General features: G+C 47.4%; 1 protein-coding gene across 2 annotated transcripts in view; it reads right to left on the bottom strand.

The window, feature by feature from the left end:
- Window positions 1–26,344, bottom strand: part of GOLGA7B (golgin A7 family member B) — a 53,147-nt gene that overhangs the window by 8,622 nt on the left and 18,181 nt on the right. The window contains exons 1-2 of one of the 2 annotated variants that reach the window (XM_061162330.1): window positions 24,039–24,065; window positions 4,662–4,967 (exon numbers count right to left, since the gene is read on the bottom strand). In XM_061162330.1, coding sequence (XP_061018313.1) covers window positions 4,662–4,673 — 12 coding nt within the window. In that variant the 5' untranslated portion in view covers window positions 4,674–4,967; window positions 24,039–24,065. Of the gene's footprint in view, window positions 1–4,661; window positions 4,968–24,038; window positions 24,066–26,344 lie in introns of those variants that run through there. The other variant, XM_061162329.1, reaches the window with a different exon arrangement.

Raw genomic sequence — 26,344 nt, 5'->3', positions numbered from 1 at the left:
ATCATAAAATCAGCTGCAGTTAGTGAAGAGTAGAATCTACGGTAAGGCAGAGTCTCCTGTCTCTCCGTTCATGGTAGCTTAGTTGTGAAGTGCCATAAAGCCCTGGTGGGTAGACAACCCACTGGCCAAGGAGCAGGAAACTGGCCTGCCCATCCTGGCCACATGATTCTGGGAAAGTCTTCCCTTCTCTGGGCTTCTGTTTCTTCAACTTGAAACTGAGAGGTTGGAACTACATAATCACTAAAGCCCTTGCCAGCTCTGACATTCTAAAGGCCTTATCAGGGATTATGAAAGCAAATGTTCTCAGAGACTAAGCATGTAAGTAAGGCAGGTAGTTGTTGCTCAGTGGCTCAGTCGTGTCTGACTCTTTGCAACCCCATGGACTGCAGCACGCCAGGCTTCCCTGTCCCTCACCATCTCTTGGAGCTTGCTCAAACTCATGTCCACTGAGTCAGTGATGCCATCCAACCATCTCGTCCTCTGTCATCCCCTTTTCCTCCTGCTTTCGATCTTTCCCAGCATCAGGGTTTTCTAATGAGTCAGCTCTTGGCATCGGGTAGCCAAAGTACTGGGGACTGTGACCAATTAGAGAATTCATGTGCTATCTCAAGAAAGCAGCTGATCATTGCCATGTGAGAATATGTGCCCAGGTTGCCATAATTCTCATTTTTTAAGAGAAGCCATAAATTCAGATTTCGTTAATATCAGATATCCAGATTTTTTAATGTTTCCAATGAGTTTTTTTTAACTTATAAGCACTGAGCAGACCAAATAAGGCACATCTGTAAACTAGATTCATTACTAAAGCTGTCATCTTAGGACCTCTGAACTAAAATCCCAGGGTGGAGCCCCTTGGACCAGAGCTAGAGCCAGAGCCCAAGCCACTTGCCAGCTACTTAACTTTCAGAAAGCTGACAGGAGTTTTCAGTCAAGATCCATAGATCCACGATGCTCTCCACCCCTGGGCGGCACTCCTGGGGTTTCCTAAATGACGCAGAAATGCAGGCTTCTCATGTGCCTCTCCCCTTCCTGAACTCTCCCCTCTTTCTCATCACCATCCCCTAGGTGCTGGCACCTGAGTAAAGACAGGACCAAGAGGCACTGCATGAAGAAGAAAGAAAATCAGCAGTAAGATCTGCGGGCACCAACTTTTGAACTATAGTGTGGCAGGAAGAGGAGGCTGCCAGGAGAGTAGGCACCCCCGGTCTCACATGTAGGGTCTGTACACTGACGGAGTCGCCGTGGAGGACTCCAAGGAGCAAAGCAGCAAATACCGCAGTGCCGGCGAACACTCCCAGGCGGAGGCCCCATCTGGCCCGTGTCTCCAGCCTCATTAAAAACCAGCTAATTCCCAAGGACACATTTGAGACTCAACTCAAGAATCAGAAGACTCAGATGATGAGCCAACACCACACTCCCTGGCTGGGGTGTGGAGGAGGAGTGAGGATGGTGAATCACAGGCAGCAGGTTGGGCCTCAGGATGGAAACCTGGGTACAGGGCCTCCTTCCTTCTCAGACTGCACCAGAGCCCCAGCCCATTGTCTGCTGCTTGTTAATTCCATACCTCAGAGATCAAACTTCCAATGCCCTTCTTGGATAATGCTACTTTGTTGTTATTGGTTAGTCTCTAAGTTATGTCCGACTCTTAGCAACCCCATGGACTGTAGCACACAAGACTCCTCTGTTCATGGGGATTTCCCAAGCAAGAATACTGGAGTGTGTTGCCATTTCTTTCTTCAGGGGGTCTTCCCAACCCAGGGATCAAACCCACATCTCCTGCATTGGCATGTGGATTCTTTACCACTGAGCCTCTAGGGAAGCCCCTAATGCTACGTGGGTGCATTTTTAAATCTCTTAGGGGCCAAATTCCACCACTTGGAGAAGTTCCTCCCAGCCAGGCATTTCCCACTTGTCCTTGGCCATCTGGACTGGTTTCCAGGGCAGACCCTGCTCCCATGACACACATTCACAGAGGTTTGCCACGAAGGAAATGGGCTCATTACAGTTTTCTAAATGAGGTCAGTGTACAGCTCAGAAGGCTTTATCCCTCCTCTGGAGTTCTCACACACACCCCTCCCCTAATGTTCACTCCTAAACAGAAATTAGGGAGTAGAAAAGACTCGGTCTCCTTGCCTTCCATCCAGGGATCCAAGGATATCCAATCTTTCTCAGTTCTCTCCCTCTGTTTCTCCTTTCCTCTCCATCCCTCTCTCCCTGCCTCCTCCTCCCTCCCTCCCTCCCTTTCTCCCCCTTCTCTTCTCAAAACATCTTCCACTGGAGCTGAGGACTTCCCATCCAGAATCCTAAGGGAATGGCCCTAGGAGCTTGGCATGAGGTTTTCTTTCTCCCAACAGGTTTTTCCTGGTAATCTTAACTCAGTCCTAACAGTAAAAACAGCCTAGGAAAAATGACTCACTCTGTAGCCCAGATAATGTGAACGTCCTGTGCCTTGGCAGAACTAAGGCTTCCTCCCTCAGAGCCGTCATCAGAGTATACCCAAGGCCCAAATGGGAGATGGGCAACGTTTGTCCTCAGCCCCTCTCCCCTCTGGGCATTCCTCCATCCCTCTGCCCTCAAGCTGAACCAGCCAGGCCATTCAGGATACCTGAGTCCCCACACTCCAGCCCTTCCTGAACTCCTTTGCATCCTTCACCATCAAAAGACCCCTATTCCTCTTCTATCTACTGGGCAACACAGCTGACTAATTGAAAACACCGGATGCAACAAACAAATCACTGGCCATGGAGGCAGAAGGCTCAAGTTCTTCTCCTGGCTCTACCACTTTTTAAGCCACATTTTCTTGAATAAATCTCAGCACTCCAGTTGCATCATCTGTAAAATGGGATAATGATGCTTTCCTTGGCTCCTTCACAGGGATTAGGCAAGCTTCTGAGCCTCAACTGTCTCATCTGTTAATTGGGGATAATGACACCACCCTCGCCCACTTCACAGCGTTGCTCTAAAGCTCAAAGGAGATCATGCATGTGATAGCACTTTGTACACAAGAAAATGCTATGTTCACAGAAGCGTTATGAGCACAGCCTCTCCCAGGCTAACAGCAGCCACCTGGAAACACTGCCTCCACCGAGGGATGCAAGCCTGCTGGTTGGAATCTGTGAACCATAGCAGAATGGAGAGGGAGATTTGCTGGGACAAATGGGCCTCTTGGAATCTGTCAGATCTCATCACAGATGTGGACACCTTCTCTGCCCACACTGCTGGCCCAATGTGCCTGAGTGGCTGAACTCTCCGCTTCCTGCCCAACAGCAGCAGCCTCTCCACTGCAGTCTGGCAGCCTTGTCTGGAAGGTGACCAGCTCCTTGGCCATCTCTCCTTTGTTCTCTACCCCACCCCATGATCTTTGGCACTCTCTGAGCACTCTGCACCTCCACTCTAGAAACCAAGCTTCATGAGTCTGCTCAGGGCTTGCCCCTCACTGGGTCCTGGGTGACGAGCTCTCCTACTTAACCCTGCACCTTGTCAGAAAGCTGAGTGATGTCAAGCAACTGCACCTCATCCCGTGGTGGCAACAACGGAAGAATAACAACAGCAACACTTGGCACTGATGTCACACTGATCAGCAGGATGCCCAGAGGCACTGCCTCACATCATTCAAAAGCCGTTGCTGTCCCCCGGGCTTGTGTTCCAGCTGGGCTGGAAATGAGGAAACACCACCAAAAAAGTCAACATCAGAACAGGGGAAATCTGGTGTCCTGGGTTCGACTCCCAAATTCAAAGAAGAAACTTCCAGCTCTGGTGCTGACATGCTGTGACTATTAAGTAGATCCTCTTCTTCAAGTATTAGCTCTACCACTTATAAAGTGGGAATATAAAGAGCCCCATTTCCCTTGTGAAATGAGGGGGTAGAGAAGGTAATTCCTAATCTCTTAAGCACTTGACACAGATCCTGCCCCCAGTTAATAGGCCCTTGGTTCAGCTTTCAAGCCCCTCGAAGGTAACACACCTATTGGCACACCCTGAAGAAGGTGGCTCCTCCCACCAGACACAAGAAAAGTGTGGTCTTCTGGTTCAGGGAACCCAAAAGGGGTGAAGAAGCAAGAAAGGGTCATATGCAAAATTGAACTGGTGCAGGCAGATCATTAAAACCAACTATTTGGGGTTTTGACCTGAGGATGCCTCATCCCCTCCTGTCCCCCACGCCCCGCCCCCGTGGAGGAAATGCGGATGTGAAGGTAGGTCTGTCATCTCTCTGCCAGACTTTTGGGATCAGAAGCTAGATGGCTGCATCGCATAGCAACAGCAGCCAGCCGCCTTCCCTCCCCTAAAACAGGCTCAGGCTCGTCTCCAACCCTCTAGGGAAGTGGTTTCAGGACTTGCAGTCCGTGAGAAGGGGAAACCCCAGCTGAAGCCCCGGAGCAACCCTGGCACTAGTGCCAACAAGTGGTGCAGACAGCTTCGGGACTCAGATGAGGAAGATTGACACGCCAGGGGTCAAATGAGCTCCAATGAGGAGCCCCTTTCTTCCACCCTGCCACTCCACCTCCCCCTACGCCCTCCCTCCGGACCTGATCGGGGAAACCACCCCATCCCATCCTACCCCTGCCCCCTCATCCAACCCCATTCCACCCTTTCCCGCCCCTAGAAGAGATCTCTTCCCACAGCAGTCAGGCACTGGCTGCGGGCCGGTGCTCGCCCCCTACCTCCGTGGCCATGTTCCGGGGGCGCTGACCGCTCCGAGCCCGCTGCGGGGCCCGTCGAGGAGGGGTGTTGGCGCTGCTGACTCCGGGAGCAGGTGGGCTGGCGGCGACGAGACCGGGGGCCGGGCGCTGTCCGCGGTGCTAATGCGGACGCCGCGGACCCGAGCGCCTGTGGGCGGGTGGGCCGGCGGGCGCCTAGGTCCTGGAGACGATCACTGTGCTGTCCGCGGTGCTGATAAGGGCGCCGGGCCGGAGAGGCGAGGCCGCACCCGAGGCTCTTCAGGGCCCGATCGCTAGTTGCCGCTGCTCCTGCAGGCAACGGCCGGGTTATCTTTGACAGTGGCGCGGGCGTGGGGGCGGCGGAGGGGAGAGGAGGGGCCAGGCGCCTCCGCAGATCGGGAGCGGGAAGCGGAGGCCCCCAGACTCCGGCGCCCGCCCGCCGGAGAGGAGCCCCGCCTGCGGCCCGAGGCTCCGCTCCCGCCGGGCCCGGAGGCCCCGCCTCTCCTGCCTGTCCTTCCCCCTAATAAGAGCGCCAGGAGCTCTGCGCTCACTACCGAGGCCTCCCCGGGCTTCCAGACTCGGAGGAAAGAGAGGTAGGACCATTCTGGGGCAAGACATTCCAGCTTGCCAAGGCTGATGGTCTTCGACTCGTTCGCGGGCCCCCAGGTGCGGCTGTCTTTGCTGTTTCAACACCCCTCTTCCCAACCCCTCCCCCACCATGGCCCAGGCTGCCTCTTATGTTTTTGTTTTTGTTTTCCTCTTTTTCCTCTTATGTTTCTTCTCTATGACCCCCTCTCGAGGCTTGCATGTACATTCCTTCCTCTCCCCTCTGTCCTTTTCACTGCCATGAAACCTATCAGCTAGAGAAGGATGATACAGACCGCAGATAATCGTTTCCTTTCTTTAAATATGTGCCCTTGTTTCATCCCCAGAAATACCCTGGGGTCCCTTCTTTCAGGGAGCTCCAGACTGAAGCCAGTTTCTCCTTGCTGCTTTTCCTGGCCCTGACACCAACCTTTAGTCTTCCCTCTCTCCTCTGAAATCCCAGAGTTTACACACACACACACCATCACCACCACTTAAAAACCACAAACAGATGGTGCCAAACTGGTATGCCCACTTTTAAAGGATGGCAGGTCTGGCTCTGGCACCTCTTTCACATTTTTCAACATCACACCTTCCAACCAGATGACCTATCTATTCGCATAATAAACAAAAAGGAAGCACCAACATGGGTGCCCTTTTATACACCCATAAACCCCCCCTTGGTCTCTGAGAGAAAGCTGGGAATATTCCTCTGCAGCTCACAGTTGCCTGAGGGTTAACACACACAGTTAGCCAGGAGACCTGGGTCCTGGCTCAGGCAGTATGACCTTAAGCAAACACTTCACAGCTGGTCTTCTTTCTGTAAACTGAGTATTGAACTTCACTAGACTACTTCTAGGATTCTTTCTTTTTCCTCAACTTTTTATTTTAAAATTTTCAAACATACAGAAACTTTGAAAGGTTAGTACAATAAACTGTATTATCCACCTAGCTTCACCGGTTGTTAGCATTTTGTCACATTTGCTTGATAGATACCGAAACATAGAGATATAATTGGCTAGATTATTAGAAAGTAAGTGAGGGTTTATTCTTAAGTACTTCACCATGTATCTCCTAAAAATAAGGGCATTCTCCTACCTAATCACAATATTATTATCACACTTTAAAAAGTTCCATATCATCTAATATTCTATGATAGCTTATTGCCCCTAAAAGACACTAATAGCAATGAGCCCTCAGAGCATCTCATGTTTAATAGCTAACATTTGTTGAGCACTTATGATGTGCCAGACCATATTCTACATGTATTATCTTATATAATCCTCATAATTATTCTTTGAATTAAATGCCTTTTATTATTTCACTTTACAAATGAGGAAACTGAGTAAGTTACTGGAGGTCACATGGCCTGTGAGGAACAGAGGCAAGATTCAAACACAGGCAATCAAGCTCCAGGGCTCATGTGGTTGATCCCCCTAGCTGTACTGTCTCCTTCCAGCATCCTGTAGCCTATAAATTAGCAGAACAGTAACCACATCTCCAGTTGCCTATTTCACAGATAAACGCACCTAAGGATAAGGATATGCCAAAGAAATTAAAGGCAGATGTTTCATTTCACCTATAGCTTTGCAAATGATTTGGCATCAAACAACAACCTGAAAATATCTGTGAATCCCATGGTGATCTCTGGTAATAAACAAACACACATCTGATGATCTCCATGTATACCTCTCCCAGTTCCTCACACTTGGTTTTGATCATATTAATTAGACAACCATCTGAAAACCACTCTCTTCACTCGAAGATAACACACCTGGATGAGTGCATTCTATGTATATTTGTTGAACACCTACTATGTACCAGGCATTTTTCTAGGAGATTGGGATATAGGCATGACTAAATGCACAAAGATTTTGTTCTTATTGAACTTATATTAATAGGGAAATGATCAATAATGGATTAGCAAAGAGTATCAAATATCTCAAATTGTAATCACCAATAGGAAGAAAAGTAAAGCATGGTAATGAGAGAGAGATGGGGGTAGAGGGTATTTTAGGAAAAATAGGGCAAGTTTTTTGTTAAGGTGACGTTTGGGCAGAGACCTGAGGGAAGTGAGAGAATTTAGCATGCAGTTATCTGAGAAAATTGACAAAGCTTAGAGGAAAAAGTATGAGGGCTCCGAGGCAGGAGTGAGCTTGCCATGTTCAAATAGCAGGGAGACCAGTGTAGCTAGACTGGAGGGGGTAAAGGAAAGAGAGACAGAAGCTGAAACCAGAAAGGGAGCAGGAGCCAGGTTTTACATGACTTGTCGGCCCTCATGAGGATTTTGGATTCCATTCAGAAAGTGGGATGGCAATCCTTAAAGATTTAGAGTAGAGGCGTGGTATTATCTAATTGCAGTTTTTAATAGATTGCTCTAGATGCTAGGGTTGGCAGAGATGCAAGAACAGAAGCAATGAGGCCAATTAGGAGGCTGTTAGAGTTATCCAGGCAAGATATGGTGGTGGCTGAGATTAGGGGAGTAACAGTGGAGGTGGTGAGAAGTGGCCAGACTCTAGATATTTATAACTAGAAAGGACCTGTGGATAGATTGAGGTTGCAACATGAAAGAAGTTAAAGATGATTCCAAGTTTTGAAGTCTCAGCCACTGAAACAAAGGAGTTGTTATTTACTGAGGGATGAAGACTAAAGGGCTGAGCAAGGATGGGGATTACAGATGTGTTTAGTTGATTCAGGGTGTTTTTAATATTTATCATTTGGCTGCATTAGGTCTTAGGTGCAGCTCGAGGGATCTTCATTGCGTAACCTGAGACCTTGCATTGTGGTGCATGGATTCTCTAGTTATGGCACACTGGCTTGGATGCTCTGTGGCATGTCGGATCCCAGCTCCCTGACTAGGGACTGAACTCTCGTCCCCTGCATTGCAAGGTGGACTCTTAACCACTGGACCCACCAGGAAAGTCCCCTTGGTTTAGATTTGAAGTTTGATATGCATGTTATACATCTTAGTAAAGCACGCAGTTGGCATTCAGGGAAGAGGCAGAGGGTTGGAAATAAAAACTTCAGGAGTCATCAGTATGTGGATGGTATTTAAAACCATGGGTCTAGATGAAATTATCTAGGAAACAGGTAAAGCTAGAAAAAAAATTAAGAACCAGTCCTGGTACTTTATTACTTACAGGTTGGGAAGATGAAAGGATTCTGAGAAGAGTAGCCAGTGAAGTAGAAGGAGACCTGAGAGAGAGTGGTATCCTGGAGCCCAGTAAGAAACCTGGTAACAGAGTCCTACCAGCTGCATTGAGTGCTGCTCACATAGAGAATAACATTAGAATAACATGAAGACTGAGAAATAACCATTGGACCTGGTGGCAAGAAGGTCACTGGTAATCTTGATAAGGGCCGTTTTAGTGGAGCATGGAGATGAGATTCTGATTCAAATGGGTTTAAGAGTCAGAATGGAGGAGAGGAAGTAGACATACTGGGAGCGTAGACAACTCCTTTAGTCATTTAGCTGTTAAGGAGAGTGACGAGTAGCAGGGTGGCTTGAGGAAGAAGAAGGAGCAAAGGAGGATCTTTTAAGATGGGAGACATTAGAGTTTGGGCTTTGCCGACAGGAATAATCTACCAGGGAGGAAACACTGATGGCTCTGAAAAAAGAGGGTTAATAGCAGAAGCAAGCCCTTAAGAGGTCAGCAGAGAATGGGCAAACATGGAGGGGGTGGCTTTGGAAAGGAGCACAGACAATTTCCCACCACAAATACAATGGAAGAAGCACAGTACGGGCCACCGGTATAAGTAGACTAGGAGGTTTTGTGCAAGTTAAGACTTGAGCTCTACACCTTATTCCTCTTCAACTAGCCAAGACCTGCATGCATCACAACATTTCTAAACAAGCACATTCAGCCATTATGTATGAAGAGTTTCCTGTGTGCCAAGCACGATGCTGGCACTTTCCTGTAGAGCCCAAGGAGAGTTCTCCTTACCAGCGAAATTACAGGACTAGGACTCTGTACAGAACCTTGAACTCATCCATGCAAGGATGAATGATCCCTCCTTATATCCAGCTCCTCTGACTAGAAAAAGACAGTAACAGCCTCAGCCTTTTATTAGTACATTGCCTCCAGGGTTGTTATTACAGTCTTGACAGACCTCAGGCTTAGAGGCATCAAAGTGGAAGCTATGGAGAGAGATCCACTTTCGGAGTGAGGAGAGCTTCCTATAGTACTGACTCGAGGCTGCAATGGAATCCTACAGAATGGGATGTTCCCACACTCCAGTCACTTGGACTTTAACTCTGGAGGAAGGAGAAGATGCTGAGATTTAATCTGACTGATCATTATTACCCAGCTGCCTTGGGACAAACCAGGCCCTATGCAAAAGCCTAGCTCTTTGATGTTTTTTGTCATAAATTAATGAGTTTGCCCACAAAATAACATCAAAGGAGATCCACTAACTAATTCAGTGTTATCATCCTCTAATCTTCGGCTGCATTGGAAAGCCTCCCCCAAAAAGACCACAGCCAGAAAAAGAAACCAGCGGAAAAATTTGGAAATCATGCTACCTGGAAAGAGATGAGAGGGAGACGAAGTCCTGTAGACTGCAGAAGAGACAGAGAAAGAGCTACCTAATCTCAGGGCAAGGAAGAAAAAGCAGGAGGGGGATGGAGATTCTCAGCACTTGGGTCTGGAAAGAAGACAACTGCATGCAGCCTTGAGGGGAAATTGTGGTCTGTAAAGTCTTAAATGGTGTCATCTCAGAGCATACTGTGGAGACTACAAGGAAGTGTGTGGTAGGAAACCGTGTCCCTGGAGTCAGGTGACATGGGTTTCAACCTCCGGCTTCTGCTGTTCACTGTATGATCACCAGCAAGTCTCAGTCTCTCTGAGCCTCTCTTCTCTGATGTGTAAGTTGGTGGCAACAATTTTCTTCCCCAGACAAAATCCCCTCCAAGTACAGGAGGCTATCTCTTGATGCCACCTACTCTTTCAAATCTGGTCTTTCAAGAGGACAACAGGAAAAGATTTATGGAGATGCTTGCTAAAGATCCTCCCACAGTAACGTTTCTTCCAGGCCAAGCAAGTTTTCCTAAAGCACGGAAAAGAATAGCCAGCATGCTTTATTTAATTCACTGAACAGATGCTACAAAAAAAACAAAAAAACTCCACTGTATACCAGACAGAGAGATGACCATGGGATGTTTTCAACCCCACAAGGACACCAAACTCTAATCAAGTGATGGCCAGTCTCCATGACAGGTATTAAGGCAGAGACAGTTTCTTTAGAAACTGAGGTCCAGAAAAAGTTTTACCAACTACATGACATTTGGGCTTGGACTTCAAGGATTACTATCATATCCCCGGACAGCGGATAAAGGAACACTGTGTGAAAAGGCATGAAAGGTTCCTAGAAACACAGAACCTCTGGAACTTCAAACTCAGGAAAGCAGCTGCCAGGCAGCATCAGGGATGACTGCAAAGGCCCTGGAAACATGAATGAAAGGGACCTGATCTAAAAATAGTACCAGAGCAGGCAGACCGTGACACATGTCTGGAAGTGGAGTCACTAGGAGGTGACTAAGCGAATGGGAGGTTGCCACCTTTTCTTCATTCATAGTCTCTCTCCATGTCTCTCTCTGTCTGTCTTTTTCTCTCTTCCTTTTTCTTTTACAGGAAATGGAGTGGGAGGCAAGTTTCCATAAGAATTCACAGCTACCCCAAGAGAAACTGTCGATATTGGGTTTCTTAGCTACAGTGCATTCCTGTCATGATGACAGCCACCATGCTGGAAGCCCAGCAGAATTCCCAAAGAACCCCTGTTCTGAGAATGGTTCCAAAGGCACTCTGGAGGAGCAATTATCGAAGGACTGACTACAGGGCCTCACCTCCAAACTGGCAACAAAATTCACCAATTACTTCCAACCATAGCCAACTGGGGGGAAGACTGTAAGGCTTCTAAGTGATGGAAGTTCTTTAAAGAATAGGCATGAGCATAAAGGGTAATGGGTGCTTATAAAGCATCATTAATCATGAGAGCCAAAAGGAGTTCAATCCAATTTCACTGGCAGAAACCTTTGTTCAAAAGAAACCTTGCATAAAAGTCAGAGACATAAAACAGATAAAAGAAAGTGGATTTGCATAAATGGGGGTAAAACTTACCTACTTTCCCACCCTCTCACTCCCTAAAAAGCCCCCAACACACCCCTCTGCAGACCTCCCAGGACTCAATAGAATATGGGTTTTTTTTTAAATCATGAAAGTAACACATGCCTATGATTTTAAAAATCCAAACATACAGAGAGGCGTATAATAAAAGGCAAAAGTCCTCTATCTACTGTATCCTACACATTCCTACCTTCAAGTCATTTCTCCCCTGGAAAAAATGACTTTTCACTCTTTAGCTGTTTCTGCTTTAAATTCTGATTTTTCAGAAGTTTTCTTTACATTGCTAAATGATATGCCTGTAGTTCTATTTCTTGTTTTTCCTGTTTTCTGCTGTGGCAACAGAGAACTTAACTCACCCTGCCACCCTCACATACCAATATAATTACAGCACTATTTGAATTTAACTTTTATTTTTATCAAAGTAATACACATGTAGTTAGTTTAAAATTCCAGCCAGGGACAAGGGTTTATCATGAAAAATAGAAGCCCTGTCCTGCAACCACTATATAAAGCTGGATGGAGATTCCACAAAGGCTAAAAATAGAACTACTGTATAATTCAGCAATCCCACTCCTGGGTATACATCTGAAGAAAACAAAACATTAATTTGAAAGTATACATGCACCCCAATGTTCATAGCAGCATTATTTATAAGAGCCAAGATACGGAAGCAACCTAAGTGCCCATCCACAGATGAATGGATAAAGAAGATGTGGCTTATATACACAATGGAATAGGAATACTGCTCAGCCATAAAAATGAAGTTTTGCAATGGCTAGAACTAGAGGGCACTATGCTTAGTGAAATAAGTCAGACAGAGAAAGACAAATACTATGTGTTATCATCCATAGGCAGAACCTAAAAACTAAAATAAATGACTGAATATAACAAAACAGAAATCAACTTACAGATATAGAGAACAAACCAGTGGTTACCAACGGAGAGAGGAAAGGGGTGAGAGCATAATAAACAGAGAGGATTAAAAGTTTTTCTATACAAACTACTATGTATAAAATAAGAAAGCTACAAGGATATATTGTACCGAAAAAGGAAGGAATATAGTCAATATTTTATAAGAAATATAAGTGGAATGTAATCTATACAACTTTTGAATCACTATGTTGTTCATCTGAAACTATATTATTAAGCAACTAGACCTCAATAAAAAAAATTGTCTTCTCGTAAAAAAATAAAATAAATAAGCTACAAGGATATATTGTACAGCACAAGGAATTAGCCAATATTCCATAAAAATTTTAAATGGGGTATAATCTAAAATTTTTTGAATCACTCACTATGTTATATACCTGAAATCAGTATAATATTATAAATCAACTATACCTCAATAGAAAAAAAAAAGAATACCTACAAAAAATAAAATTGATCCATATTTTTTAAAAACAGGAAAAAAAATGGAAGCCCTGCTCCTTCTCCCCCTTGCTTCTCATTCTATCTATCCTCCTGCCCACTAAGTTAAATTGACTTGTGAGAAACTTCTGTTTGGTTCCCCTTCTTGTTCTTTTTCTGTAGCATTCATCACGTTTGCTAGCAAACAATGTAACTTACTCATTATGTCTTCTGTTTGTCTTGTCTGCTAAATTGTAAGTTTGGGCAGAGTCTTTACCCTGGCTCCTGCTTCACTGATGTATCCCAAATGTATGTGATAATGTCTGACAATAAATTTGAATTAATTAAACAAAATCCTCGGTAAGGGGAAGAGAAAGAAGCAGAGTTTCTGTGAGATAGTGTTAAAACAAATCATTTTACATCTGCTTTCTTCTTTGGGAAGGAATAAATATAAATGAAAATTTATTTTGTAGATGATAACAAAATTATTCTGGATAGTGGGGGAGGTGCTACAGTAGACAAAGACCTCAATTCAGACCCACTTATTGGCTACGCATGTTTGGACAAGTTGATCCAATTGCCTTGGAGAGAAAGTAGCTATTTGCTGAGGTTGGTAGAGCCTGGGTAGGAAATAAATGTCGAGGAAGTGGTCTTTGCCCTCCCAGTTCTCCCAAGGATCGCTCCTGCTATAGAAGGGGTGCTTCCTCCGGAAATAACAGCCACCATGGGCCCCAGAGCCAGAGGCCATTAGATCATGGGTTGAGCACTGGACGCTGGCAGGAAAGAGAGAATACTGTCCTGAGCCAACCCATTCAGCACCAGGAGTTCCGTCCCAAAGCCCATCAGACCCAGGAAGCCTGTCTTGAACCACCTCACTCCAACACAGGGCTTTATACACACCTCTCTCATGGCTTTTATCACACCATGCTTGGCCTGGTAGACCCTACAGAGCTTTCGGAATTCCTGACCACTGGCTAGGTCACAGGGCAGGTTCCAGTGATTGGAACGCTTCCATGGTCTTCTGAGTTCTACCAGCCAGTTCACTGTTCCCTGCCTGCTTGTCATCTAGTCCTCCTTCCGTGCCCCCTGATATGGCCCCGTATGTATAGCTTCCTCCCCTAACAAGTCTCACCCTCTCTTCACCAAGACCACAACATCCTGGCTCCTGTTTTCTCTGGGGTCCAACCCACGTGGCCCTGCTTATCCCTCCCAGCCCTTCCCCTGACCTGTCTCCTTCACACTCTCCATGCCAACCAGAGCCATGTGTGACGTTTATCTTCAAATAAAAGTCCCTCAAATGTGTTACATTCTGTGTCACTTCTGAGCCTTCATATGTGCTCTGCCTGGAATGTTCTTTCCCTCTTCTTCACCTGGATAAATCTCTTCAGGACCCAATCTAAAATTTACTTCCTTAGGTAGTATAGTTTCTTTTTCTTTTTCCCTACATTTTGTTTGTTCTGATTATATTTATATGTTAATTTTGTTGATTCTAGGATTCTTTACCAACTATGCCACCTGGGAAACCCCCAATAATAAAAAATTGAGACTTGTAAAACTAAAATAAAAAATAAAATTTACTGTCTCAGGGAAGCCTTCCCTGGCCTTTTAGCCACAGTTGTGGTGGCGGTGGTTTAGTTGCTAAGTCATGTCCGACTCTTTTGTGACTCTATGGACTGTAGTCTGCCAGGCTCCTCTGTTCATGGGATTTCCCAGACAAGAATACTGGACTGTGTTGCCATTTCCTTCTCCAGGGGATCTTCCTGACCCAAGGATCAAACCAGTGTCTCCTGCATTGGCAGGTGGATTATTTACCACTTGAGCCACCTGGGAAACCCTTAGTCATGGTAAGGTGCCCCTATTATGAGCATCTTATACTTGCCCTACAAAACACTCATACTTTCTAAAATGTATTTATCTGTTTTCTTATTAGACCATAAGTTCCTTGAGGGCAAGAACTTGTCTCCTCAGATGCACTCTCACTGTTCAGAATAGTACCTAGAACATAGTAGATGCTCAATTAATGTTTGTACAGGCGATGGACTGACTTCTAAGAAAGGGCATGGCTCCATTCAGTTCCCCAACCTTGAGCCTCAGCAAGGAGAAGCATGGTTCCGATCACAAAGGACTTTACCGTCTTGATTTTGGGAAACCCAGCTTGGGCATGACACAGTGAGCAACCATCAGGTGCCCTGGTGACATATTCAGACAATGAGTGTTTTGGGAAATCTCATAGGAAGGAGGGAGAGATCCCAGGGTCTGGTGACTGAAGTCTTACCCTGGCCCAAGGGACAGAGGTGGTTTCAGAAAGATGTGACATTTGACACTTAGAAGAGGAGGTCAGGCAGGGTTGGACAAATGGGCTGCTGGAAGTTAGGGAAGGGGAATGTATATCTGAAAGAGCAGACCACTCTGGCTGATTTGAACTACTCTGCAGAGAAACAAGACTGGAGCCAGACAATGAAGAGCCATGAAAGTGAGGCAGTGGGGGTTCAATGAGGGATCCAGAACAGTGAGGGACACAAGGAAAGCAATGTACTGGAACAGGTCATCTGGCAGCATCCTGGGGATGGATGAGAAGGGAGGGGCTGAAGCAGGAAGAGCAGGGAGGAAACTATTGTGCTAGACCAGGTGGGCATGGGTCACTGCCCAGGAATGAGGGCAAAGGGACAGATCTGCATCTGCAAGAAACATTTTAAATGAAGTCATTATCGGCTGCTGCTGCTTGCTGAATACATGAGATGAGGAAGGGAGGAGGAGACAAGGAGGATGCAAGACATCCATCCATCTCTGTGGCTGGGATACGCCATGATCAGAAATTCACAAAGGCAGATTAGGTAACTCTATACACGCCAGACATAAAGGCTAGGAGAAGCTTCAGTGATTTTTTAGGACAAAGGAGATAGTACAAGCCTATAGGACTACAGTCACTCAACCATGTCAACTCTGTGCAACCCCACGGACTTTAGCCAACCAGGCTCTTCTGTCCATGGAACTCTCCAGACCAGAGTACTAGAGTGGGTTGCCGTTCCCTTCTCCAGGGGATCTTCCCGACCCAGGGATCAAACCTGGGTCTCCCACATTGCAGGCAGATTCTTTACCATCTGAGCCACCAAGGAAGAGGTCTCTCTATAAAAGTATAGGTAATGCCATAAGAATGGGTCACTTTACCTTGGGAGAGGAGATACAGAGAGCTATGAAAAAGGGACTATCTGTCTAGCCTTGGGCAAGATGGCACAATTAAAGTAGAAATAATGTCATCTACTAACTGGATAGCCTTGTGCTTGGTTGCTCAGTCATGCCTGACTCTTTGCGACCCCATGGATTCTGGCCCTCCAGGCTCCTCGGTCCTTGGGGATCTGCAGGCAAGAATGCTGGAGTGGGTTGCCATGCCTTCCTCCAGGAGATCTTCCCAACCCAAGGATTGAACCTAGGTCTCCTGCATCGCAGGTGGATTCTTTACTGTCTGAGCCACCAGGGAAGCCCAAAAATTCTGGAGTGGGTAGCCTATCCCTTCTCCTGGGGATCTTCCTGACCTAGGAATCGAACCAGGGTCTCCTGCATTGCAGGTGGATTCTTTACCAGCTGAGCTATTTGGGATAGCCTTGGGCAAGTTAATTAACCTCTCAAAGCCTAGGTTCCATATATGTTAAGTGAGGATAATAATAACTGAGCAGTAAATAAAATGACCACTGGAAAGAGCCAAGTTTGGCTCCTAATATGTAGCAGGTGTTCAGCAAGGGCAGTTCATGGTGAGGAGTCAGTGCAAGAGGAAGAGAAGAAAGGCAGGGATCCCAGCGGGGCCTCCAACAAAAAAAGAAAGAGAGGAATGCAGATGGAGACCCCAGACTCTGAAGTATCACAGAAGCCCAAGGAGGCAAAGTTCTCCAGAGGATAGATGAACAATGTCAAGTATTATAGGAAGTTCAAGAGCAACTGCAGTGTCAGGAATTACATTCCTGAATCTTCAGAATGCAATCTGGAGGAACACAAAAGAAGTTAGTCAACAAAATAGAAAAAAAAAAGCAAGAGAAGAAATCCATACAAAGACAACCCTGTCAGTCAGAATGTTTAAGCTGCAAAAAGATGATTTTACTAACATAATTTGATCAAAAAGACATTAAATTAACATAACAAGAAGTTTGGAGGGTGCGAGCACCAGGATTAGCTCAGAGGTCCAGCAAAGTCCCTAAGCCCCGGCTTTGTCCATCCTGTCTCAACAACATCCTAAGCACACTGGTTTCTCATCCTCAGACTTATTGCCTTCTAGTTGCAAGATGGCTGTCTCAGCCCCAAACATCATGTTCTTATATACAAACATCCATGGCAAGAAAGAAGGGAGAGAGCCTACTTCCTTTTCCCAGAGAAATAAATGTTCAAATAATATTTCCCATAAGCCTCCTAGCAGAAGTCCCCTTATGTCTCATTGGCCAGACTGAATCACATAGCCATTTCTAGCTGCAAGAGAAGCCAGGAAAGTTTCTGGCATTTTCAGACTCTGTAGGAGGAGGGAGGCTGGAAGAAGAGGTAGAAAATCATGAGGAACTTGGGCCTGTGACCAACATGTCTGCCACACTACTAAGTTTTAAAATATGGAAATCATAAATAGAGGGATACTGAAGATAAAAGGGAAGCCAGAAGGAGTAGGATCATAAAGGAGACAGAAAAAGACCAGGTTTGAGAGAGGAGAAAGCTCATGTCCTCTGCTGTAGGCAAGAAGAATATAGGTGGGCATAGAAACAGATTCTGAAGAGGAAAGCCAACATAGCTGCATTGGTGAAGACACCAGAAAATGAAGAAAGAACACAGAGATTCTACCCTTTAGATGAGCAAAAATTACAATGATTACGAAGCAGGCACAATAGCTGTGGAGTAATGAGAACACTTCTATATTATATTCTATCTAATTGGAAAATAATTTAGCATGATCCCATATAATTCCAGCAAACCCACTCCTGGATTTATACCTTGTGGGTGTGTATTCAGTTATGAACAGGAGCATTTATAACAGCCCTGGTTATGAAATTAAAAAACTGAAAACAACCCAACTGTCTTTAGGCCAGAAAATAAATAATCAAGTCATGATCTATTCCTACAATGGAATACTATCTGGTAGTAACAGCATGCACGAATTTTAGAAAAATAGTGTGGAATTAAAAAGGCACATGGCAGAAGAATACACACAGTGTCGTTCCATTTATATAGTTTCAAAACATGCAAAAACTAAAACAACATTACTTAGGTCTATAAACATAAGCTGAAAACTATTAAGAAGAGAAAAGAAAAAATATGTATATACAAAATTCCAGAAGGTGGGTTAGCTCCAGGGAAAAGAAGGGAACTGTGCACATATTCCATATGGGAAGGCAGCATTCTTATTCTTAAATCAAGTGGCATTCACTGTGCTCTTATTCTTTATGGGTAGATGCTAACTCGCCTCAGTCATGCCTGACTCTTTGCAACCCTATGGACCGTAGCCCACCAGGCTCCTCTGTCCATGGGATTCTCCAGGCAGGAATACGGAGGGGGTTGTCATTTCCTTCTCCAGGGGAATCTTCTCCAACCAGGGATCGAACCCGCAGCTCTTACGTCTCCTGCACTGGCAAGCGAGTTCTTTACCTGTCGCACTTCCTGGGAAGCCTCTTACTGTTTATACTTTATCCATACTCAAGAAAAATTCTTTATATACCTGCTGACTAATTAAAACCATCTAAAGATGAGAAAGAAGGGAGAATGAGGGGGATATGAATGCACGCATGCCAGCCCACAGTGAGGGCAGAAGTCCCTCCCACCGTGTTACCATTTAGAACACGCAGAGCTCAGACAACTGGGTTTGTTACCACTCAAGTCTGACTAGTTCTGTCTGAGTGCCAGCTAGAATGGGGAAAGCCCCACATTTAAGAAGAGACGGGATTGAGGACAGGGATTGGATGGGAAAAGAGCCAAGGGGTTGAAATGTTTTTCCTTGAGGAACTAGGGGTGAAAATAAGAATAAGAATTGCTCCCCATGTGGAGGGCCAGCCCTGTGCTAGGCCCTGGGGTTTTCCGTGCATCTCATTGAAGACTCCAAGAGGCTTGTACAGGGGAGTTACTAGATCCATCCCATCCAAAAGGAGCAGAGGTTTAACTAAGCTAAGTTACATGCTCAGGACACACAGGGAGGCCGTGAGAAAGTCAGATACTTGAGATAATGAACAAACCCCTCCAGATCTGGGTTGCCTCCAACCTTAGCTCACACTACACGGACCATCCATCCATCCCTCCTCTCAGCTGGGTCTTTCTTTGTGGAGCTTGGCACATCCTCTCTCCTCTCCCAGAAACATCTTCCCACATCTCTCCCTAGGAGGGTCCTTCCCACCTTTGGGTCTCAGCTTTAATAACACTGCTCAGAGGCCCTCCTAGGCCACCCACTCCAGATGGCCCCTCGTATTCTCCTCCCCTGGACCCTGTGCTTGACCTCCTTGCACTTCACCTGTTCACATCTGTATTACTTTGCTTGCTTACTGTCACTCCCGAGCCCTAGAAGATGGGCTTCTCAAGGGTAGGGACGATGTGCCTCTTACTTACCACAGTATTCCCAGTACCTAGCCCTAGGCCTGGTATGCAGCAAGGACTTAATAAATGTTTATTGAGTGAATAAAAAGCTGGACCAGAGTGATGAAAGGAGGCCATGAGAGAAGACACGGAGACAAATTCACATGGATGGCTCCGTCCGTCCTCTGTGCCCAGAAGGGCATTTGGGGAATCCCCTCTGCCTTCAGACTGGTACATGGGCAGCCCTGAGTTTCCAGGAAGGAAGGAGGACCTTCCAGATGGCCGGGTTACTGGCAGCCTGGGCACAGTTCTGCCCAATGGGGACCCTCCCTTCCTCTATCTGTTTCTAATGAGATCTTTCCCAATTGTGGCCTTGGGTTCTTGGCATCCACCATTCTGGAAAGAAATGCTGAAATTGGAAGATGTTTAAAGATGAAATATCTGAAACAATGCAGGAACAGAGGAAATGGACTAATTATAACATGAAAAGACTCACATTCAGGGCTTTGCCAAACTAAATGGAACAGGATCACTGCATGTGAGACTCTAAGGGTGTGAAGCCCTAGGAGAGAGAAGAAGGGTTGCCGGTGACATGAAAGAGTGTGATCATGTGAAATGGAATCAAAGGAATCCCTGGGGATTTTAGGCTCAGTGGCAGGAACCCTTTCCTCCCAGTGAAAGCTCTGCCATTGGGCAGTATTTTCTCAATGAAAGGCGTGGGGTGCCACCCAAACAGCCTAAGCCCATCTTAAGCCAAGCCCAGGAGCCTCTGCAAACGTGACAGCCTCATTATAGAAGGCTGGGGCCAGGTGTCAGAGGGGTAGAGGCCATCTGATGGCATTTGTGTGGAGTCATGGTTACTTGCTCAGACTCTGTGGTCAGAGACTGGATTCCAGCCCCAGTGGCCTGGCTGGTGGGGTCCAGTGGAGAGAGCATTGGATGAGGAGTCAGCAAGCCCAGTTTTGAGTCCCAGCTCCATGTCTTACCAGCTGCTTGACTTCTGACAGCTTAGGGTCCTTCTCTGGACCTCAGGCTCTTCATCATTTAAAAGAAGAAGGTGGGCCTCATGACCCTAAGGACTCACCTAGGCCTGACACCTGACATAAGTAAATTCTCCTGTCTTACAGCTGCTCGAATATGTCTAGATTTTTCTCCCTCATTAGAGTCATTTTACATACAACACAGCAGGAAATTGGAATCCTCCAGATATTTCTGTGACATTCAGAAGTCACTGTCAGAAGAATCTTCCCAATACCATGAGCAATGATTCCCTCAGGGATACCTCCTCAGGGGCCCTGTGATCGGGCAGAAAGAGAAAGCTGCAAGGACCAGGCAGAAGTGCTCCCCTCCACCCTCGTGACCCCAGTTCTGCATCCAGATCCACAGCTGGATAGAATCCAGGTCCCAGACGGATGGGGGGTGGGGAGCCCTCACCTTAGGGAAGCCCTTGCCTCGTGCCCAGTACAGGTTCCAGGGGACCAACTGGCTCTCACAGTGCTTCAGACAGGCCCAGGATGACTAAGCACTGCCGGAGGCTCAGAACTCTGCAGGAGAGACAGAGCCAGCACTCTGGAGAAGAAGCAGCCTCCCATTGTTGAGGCCTCATTCAGCCCGAGCTAAGGGCCTTCTGTACGTCATCTGGCTCAGTCCTCGCAGCTGCCCGACGAGGAAGTGGTGCCTTTACTACAGCCACTTTCCTGACTGGCCAGCAACTTGCCCAAGGTGACACAGCTAATGAACAGTCCGGATTCCAACCCGTCTGTCCTCTTTCCAGAGTCTCCACTCCCCTAGTGGGAATTCAGAGACTAAAAGCTAGCCTATTCCAGAATCCCGCCCCTGCCAGCCTGCGATTCCATTAGCCACACTGGGAATTAAAGCATTGTATCTCCCCAAAGTCTCAGAGGAGACATGCTAATATGATAAAACGGAAATGTCAGCCGTTCCAACAGGCCATCAGCAAATGGGACATAGGCTGTAGGAAGGGGAGGGGTCTTAGAGACCCACGGGGCTCCAGCCAGTGCTCCTAAAGGAAAGGAGCCCAGCCCAGTGGAGTGACCAAATGACCATGGTACCTTCCTCCCAGGCTTGGACTCAGTCCAGTAATCTAGAAGAAGGGGGAATGCACAAGGGCGGAAGGTTTGCAGAGGCCTCCAAATGCAGCTCCAGCTGAATGGGAGGGCTGCAGCTGGAGCCCTGCTCCCAGGATCTAAATCAGGCCACACAGGCTCCTGGGCTCCCAGGCACTAGGCTGCTTGGGGAACCAGGGAAATTCCTCTGAAATGAGCCATCTACCCACCCCCATGCTCATTGAGTTTCCTGGCAGAGAGGGAGCCCCAGAGCAAGTGGAGGGGGCTGTGTTTTAAAATAAGCAGGGAAGACTGCAGAAAGGATGAGCCTGTCGGTTCGAAGCCTGGAGTTCCGTGGCTCCTGTTGAAGAGATAGGAAGGCCTGGAGGAAACATCTTTCCAAAGAAACAAGGTGAGCTTGGAGGCTCCAGTCAGGGGCTGGCCACACCCAGCAGGGGGAGGTTGCCCCAACCCATTCTCCATGTTCCAGAGATGATAATATAAAAATAACACATATTAACAAGTACCATTTCCAGGCTAGACACTTGGCACAAAACAGACAAAAAGCCCTGCTCTCATGGGCCATATTTTCTAAGTGAAGTGAAAGTGAAGCTATTAGCCACGCAGTTGGGTCCAACTCTTTGCAAACACATGGGCTGTAGCCTGCCAGGCCCCTCTGTCCATGGGGTTTTCCAGGCAAGAATACTGAAGTGGGTAGCCATTCCCTTCTCCAGGGGATCTTCCCAACCCAGGGATTGAACCCAGGTCTCCTGCATTGCAGGCAGAGACAATCTTTACCGTCTAAACCACCAGGGAAGCCCATATATTTAATGAGAGTGACAAACAGTATAAACAATACAAATGCGCAGTATGTTAGAAGGTGTTAAATACAGAGAAGGGATATAAAGGAGGGAAGGGAGATGAGGAATGCCAGCATGGGTAAGGAGAAGCAGTTTGTGATTTTAGATGGCTTAGCCAAAGACCTCACTAAGGAGGTGACACTTGATTAAAGACCTGAAGGAGCCCACTGGAAAAAAATAATAATAATAATAATAAAAAAAAAAAAAAAGACCTGAAGGAGGCTAGGGAGTGAGCCCTGTGAAGACCTGCAGAGGAGCATTCTAGAGAAAAAGAAGCAGCAAGTGCAAAGGCCCTGGGACAGCAGTAACCTGGCATATCAAAGAGGCCAGTGTGGTTCAAGCAGAGTGATGGACATGTGGGGAGACAGGTTAGGGGAAGGTTAGATCATGAAGGGGCTTGAAGACCAGTACAAGAACTGTGGCTTTGAGGGAGCCCCTGAATCTTCTGAGCAGAGGAGGGACACAATCTGCCACATTTTAACAGAATTACTCTTGCCGCTGTGTTAAGAACAGACAAAAGGGAACTTGTAAACCCAGTTATTATTATTACCATCATCATCAGCAACAACAATAGTAACACCACTTATTCTTATTGAACCTGTGTCTGGCCCAGTACCACCCATTTAATTTTCATTATCCAGCTTAAATTTCACGACAGCCCTATACAAAGAGAAGGCCTTAATTTTCCCATTTTATATCTGAGAAGACTGGCTCAGCCAAAGTCAGAAAGTCAGACACATGCTCTCCCCAGTCTGGCCCTGCTCACCTGTCCAGCCCTGTCTTTCACACCCCTCACTTCTTACTACCCCCATCTCCAGCCCCACAGAACTGTTCCCAGTTTCCCCAACTCCAGACAACCTTCCAGGCCTCTAAGCATTTTTCAAATGCTCTTCCAGCTGCCTAACTCTCTTCTCCCACTCCTAACAGCTGCACAAATTCCAGCTCCTCCTCTGAGAGACGACTCCAGCACTGCCTCCCTGATTAACTGCAGCACAGCCGTCATACCCTCCTCCCCAGAAACACAGGTGTTGTAACAGCCTTGCAGCTGGCCTCCAGGGCAACATGTGAGCTCAAGGCCAGGGGCCAGCACTCCTTTGCCTCCAAGACCCCAACAATCAGTCCTGTAACCAGGTAGGCCTCAACTTCAAAAGTTGCAGACACTGTATTGGGTGATCCTAGGATATTTCGGATTTCTCCAGGGCAATTTGATTCTAACTCACATTTCCTTCACAGCAGCTAACTTGCATGTATCCTCCAACTTGGGGAGATACAGGCATGATCTTGGGCTTTAGGAGAACCAGGTCGGACACTCATTACCGAGGAGGAGGTGCACAAGATAACAGGAGCCCTGTGGGATTTAGAATCAGCCAGACCTGAGTTCAAAGCCTGCTCTGCCTCTCACCAGCTGTATATCTGACAGCACATCTAATCTGGGCCTTGCTATTGTATCTGCAAGCCATGGCAAATGATACTTTCTCAGATGGGTTGTGTGAGAGCTGGAAACAGTGTGATGCGATGTAAGGTGTGCCCTCTGGTGATGAATGAATGCCCCCTTGCCACCCCATCCCTAATTCAGGTCTGTCTTCAGAAGCCTCCTGTATATTAATACTTGGTCACTGTACTCTTGGGAGGTCTCAAACTCTTTGGGACTTTCATAGTAACTAACTAGGACTCCCCCTTCTGGCTGCAGCTTGAGCTCTGAGGTGGAGTGTATGGCTTCTTGGTGGCTTCCCTAGCCCTGATCCCTCATCTCAGAGTCCCTACCAGGCTTGGTCCCCAAGTCGGTCCTCACTGCCTGAGCACACCTACCTGTTCACCCCTTCCCTCCCCATCAACTTTCCTGACTCTGTTCCTGCAAGGCCTTCCTACCTGGTCAGCCAAGCCAGCCACACTTCCAGCAGACCCTGGAAAATTAACAAGGAGAGGGCAGGAATCATTTGGGAAGTCAGAAGGAGGGATTCCACAGCAACAAAACTGGTCATAACAATGCTTGATACCGGAAACTCAACAAATAGCCAGCTCCTAGTCTTTGGAGGTATTATAATACATCAAGCTGGGGAGGACTAGAAAGTCCAAGCCCCTCACTTTACAAATGAGAGGCCCAGAGAGGATAACAGACAAGCTCAAAGTCACGCAGCAAGTGAGGAGGAGGAAGGAGTCTGATCAGGGCTTTGGACTTGCCTGTAGCCACGTTCTCCCTGATGCACCAGGCTCCATCTATCAGGGACTGGGCTCAACCTGAAACAGCTGACAGTGCAGAGTGTCCTGCTGAAGGCCCTCTGTCCTGTTTCCCTCAGAAGGCCCCAAAACCCCTTTCGGCACTTTAATCCCCCAAAGCATGACTTTTGACATTTGTTTCTTCAAGGCCAGTTTTGCAGGTTCTGCAGTGGCAGCCAAGTCCATTGATTAAGATCACATTTATGGTCTCCTGAGATTGTTCTTGATCTTCACCTACTGTCACTATATCAGTGGTTGCACAGTGCTCAAAACCTATGTGACATGATACATTTAGGGTAGGGGCTGGGATATATTTAGCCCCGACCTTCTGCGGTCAGCACCATAGCATCACAGAACGGTAGGGCAGACTCAGGGACCACAGGGCTGAGGCCCCTGGGAGTCCCACTCAGTGTGGGTGGTGGAGTGGGATGGAGACCGGAGAAATGTAATACCAACAGACTCCTCGTGGATCCAGATTCCTGGCCACGTGGGGAACCACTGAACTACAACCCTTCATTCCATATGGAATCCCTTCCTCCACATCCTTACAGAATAGCCTTCCTTCATTCTGGGACAGGGAGCTCACCACCTCACAAGTCAGAAAGGTTCTAGCAGGAAGGGCACAGGACACATCGAGCCGAAATCAGCCTTCCAGGTCCTAGTCAGCCTTCTGTGGTGACACAAGTCAAACGTCTCTTCTCCCTCAGGGACAACAATCGGGCTCTGTCTGAACACACCTTTCCGATCTTTCCCCCTCGCCCCAGAGGCTCCCCGTGCCCACCCAGCCAGACGAGTGAGTCTCCTTCTCCAGCACGTGGGGCCCCAGGTGGGCTCACTGCCTCTCCTCCTGTCTCCCAGTTCCCCACACACGCATCTTGTGACACAGGAACGTCTAACCACCCATTCACACCTACAACGTGTCAGACAAGGAATCAAAAGGGTAACTGCTGCCATAGAGAACGGCCTTGTGGACACAGCTTGGGAAGGAGAGACTGCGACCGTTGAGAGAGTAGCAGTGAAACACGCACGTTACTGTAATGTGTCAAATAGACCTCCAGTGGGAAGTTTTTGTACAACTCAGGGAGCTCAGCTTGGGGCTCCACGACAGCCTTGAGAAGTGGGACGGGGTGGGGGTAGGAAGGAGGCTCAAGAGGGAGGGGACATACACACTTACAGCCGATTCACACTGCCGTGTGGCAGAAACCACCACGACATTGTAAAGCGGTTATCTTCCATTTAAAAAAAAAAAATTTTTTTTTAATGCAACTGCTGGACAGGACCTTAGCACTTATCTAGCTCAGCCCTCTCATTTTACCAAAGGGTTCGGAGACTCAGGGAGGGGAGTGACCCGTCCTGGATCTACCAGCAAGTTTAGCCCATTCTAGCTCCCTTTGCCCGGCCAGAACTTCCCCCAACACACCTCACAGAAGGCGGGGGTGCTAACATCATGGCTGAGCGGAAAGCCCTCTGGGGCCCCAGAATTGCTGCAAAGCCCATCTCCAGAGGTTGACAAAACCCTCTCCCAGCACCCCTGACCCTGGCTCCCGACTATAGTGGGGGCTCCTCTACCCGGACATGTAGGAAGCCTGGGCCCTCGGTGCCTGCCACCTGCTCAGAGTGTGGGGGGCATGGGGGTGGACGCCCCCCTCCCTCCTCCCCTCCAGGTTATTTATAAAGTGTTTTGGGATGAGTCAGGCACAGAGCTGCCCAGCACCGGCAGAGACCGCTCCCCCGGAAATGCTATAAACATCCTGGGCTCTGGAATCCCACCCAGAACCTTAACAACTCCTCACAGGAAGGTTGGGGCTGGAAGCTGGGGCCAGCAGGGATCTGTCGTGATGCTAGCGGTCTGAGCCCTCAGCAGGAACATGAACCCTGGTAGGCTAGTCTTATGGGGACAGATGGGGAAACCCAGGCAGGGGGAGGAGGGCCTCAGCCAGGGACCCTCCTGGCACAGA

The sequence above is a fragment of the Dama dama genome, chromosome 15 (assembly GCF_033118175.1).
Source record: "Dama dama isolate Ldn47 chromosome 15, ASM3311817v1, whole genome shotgun sequence".
NCBI lineage: Eukaryota > Metazoa > Chordata > Mammalia > Artiodactyla > Cervidae > Dama > Dama dama.
The sequence above is the reverse complement of the archived record's forward strand: the minus strand, read 5'-3'. Positions and strand labels throughout refer to the sequence as shown.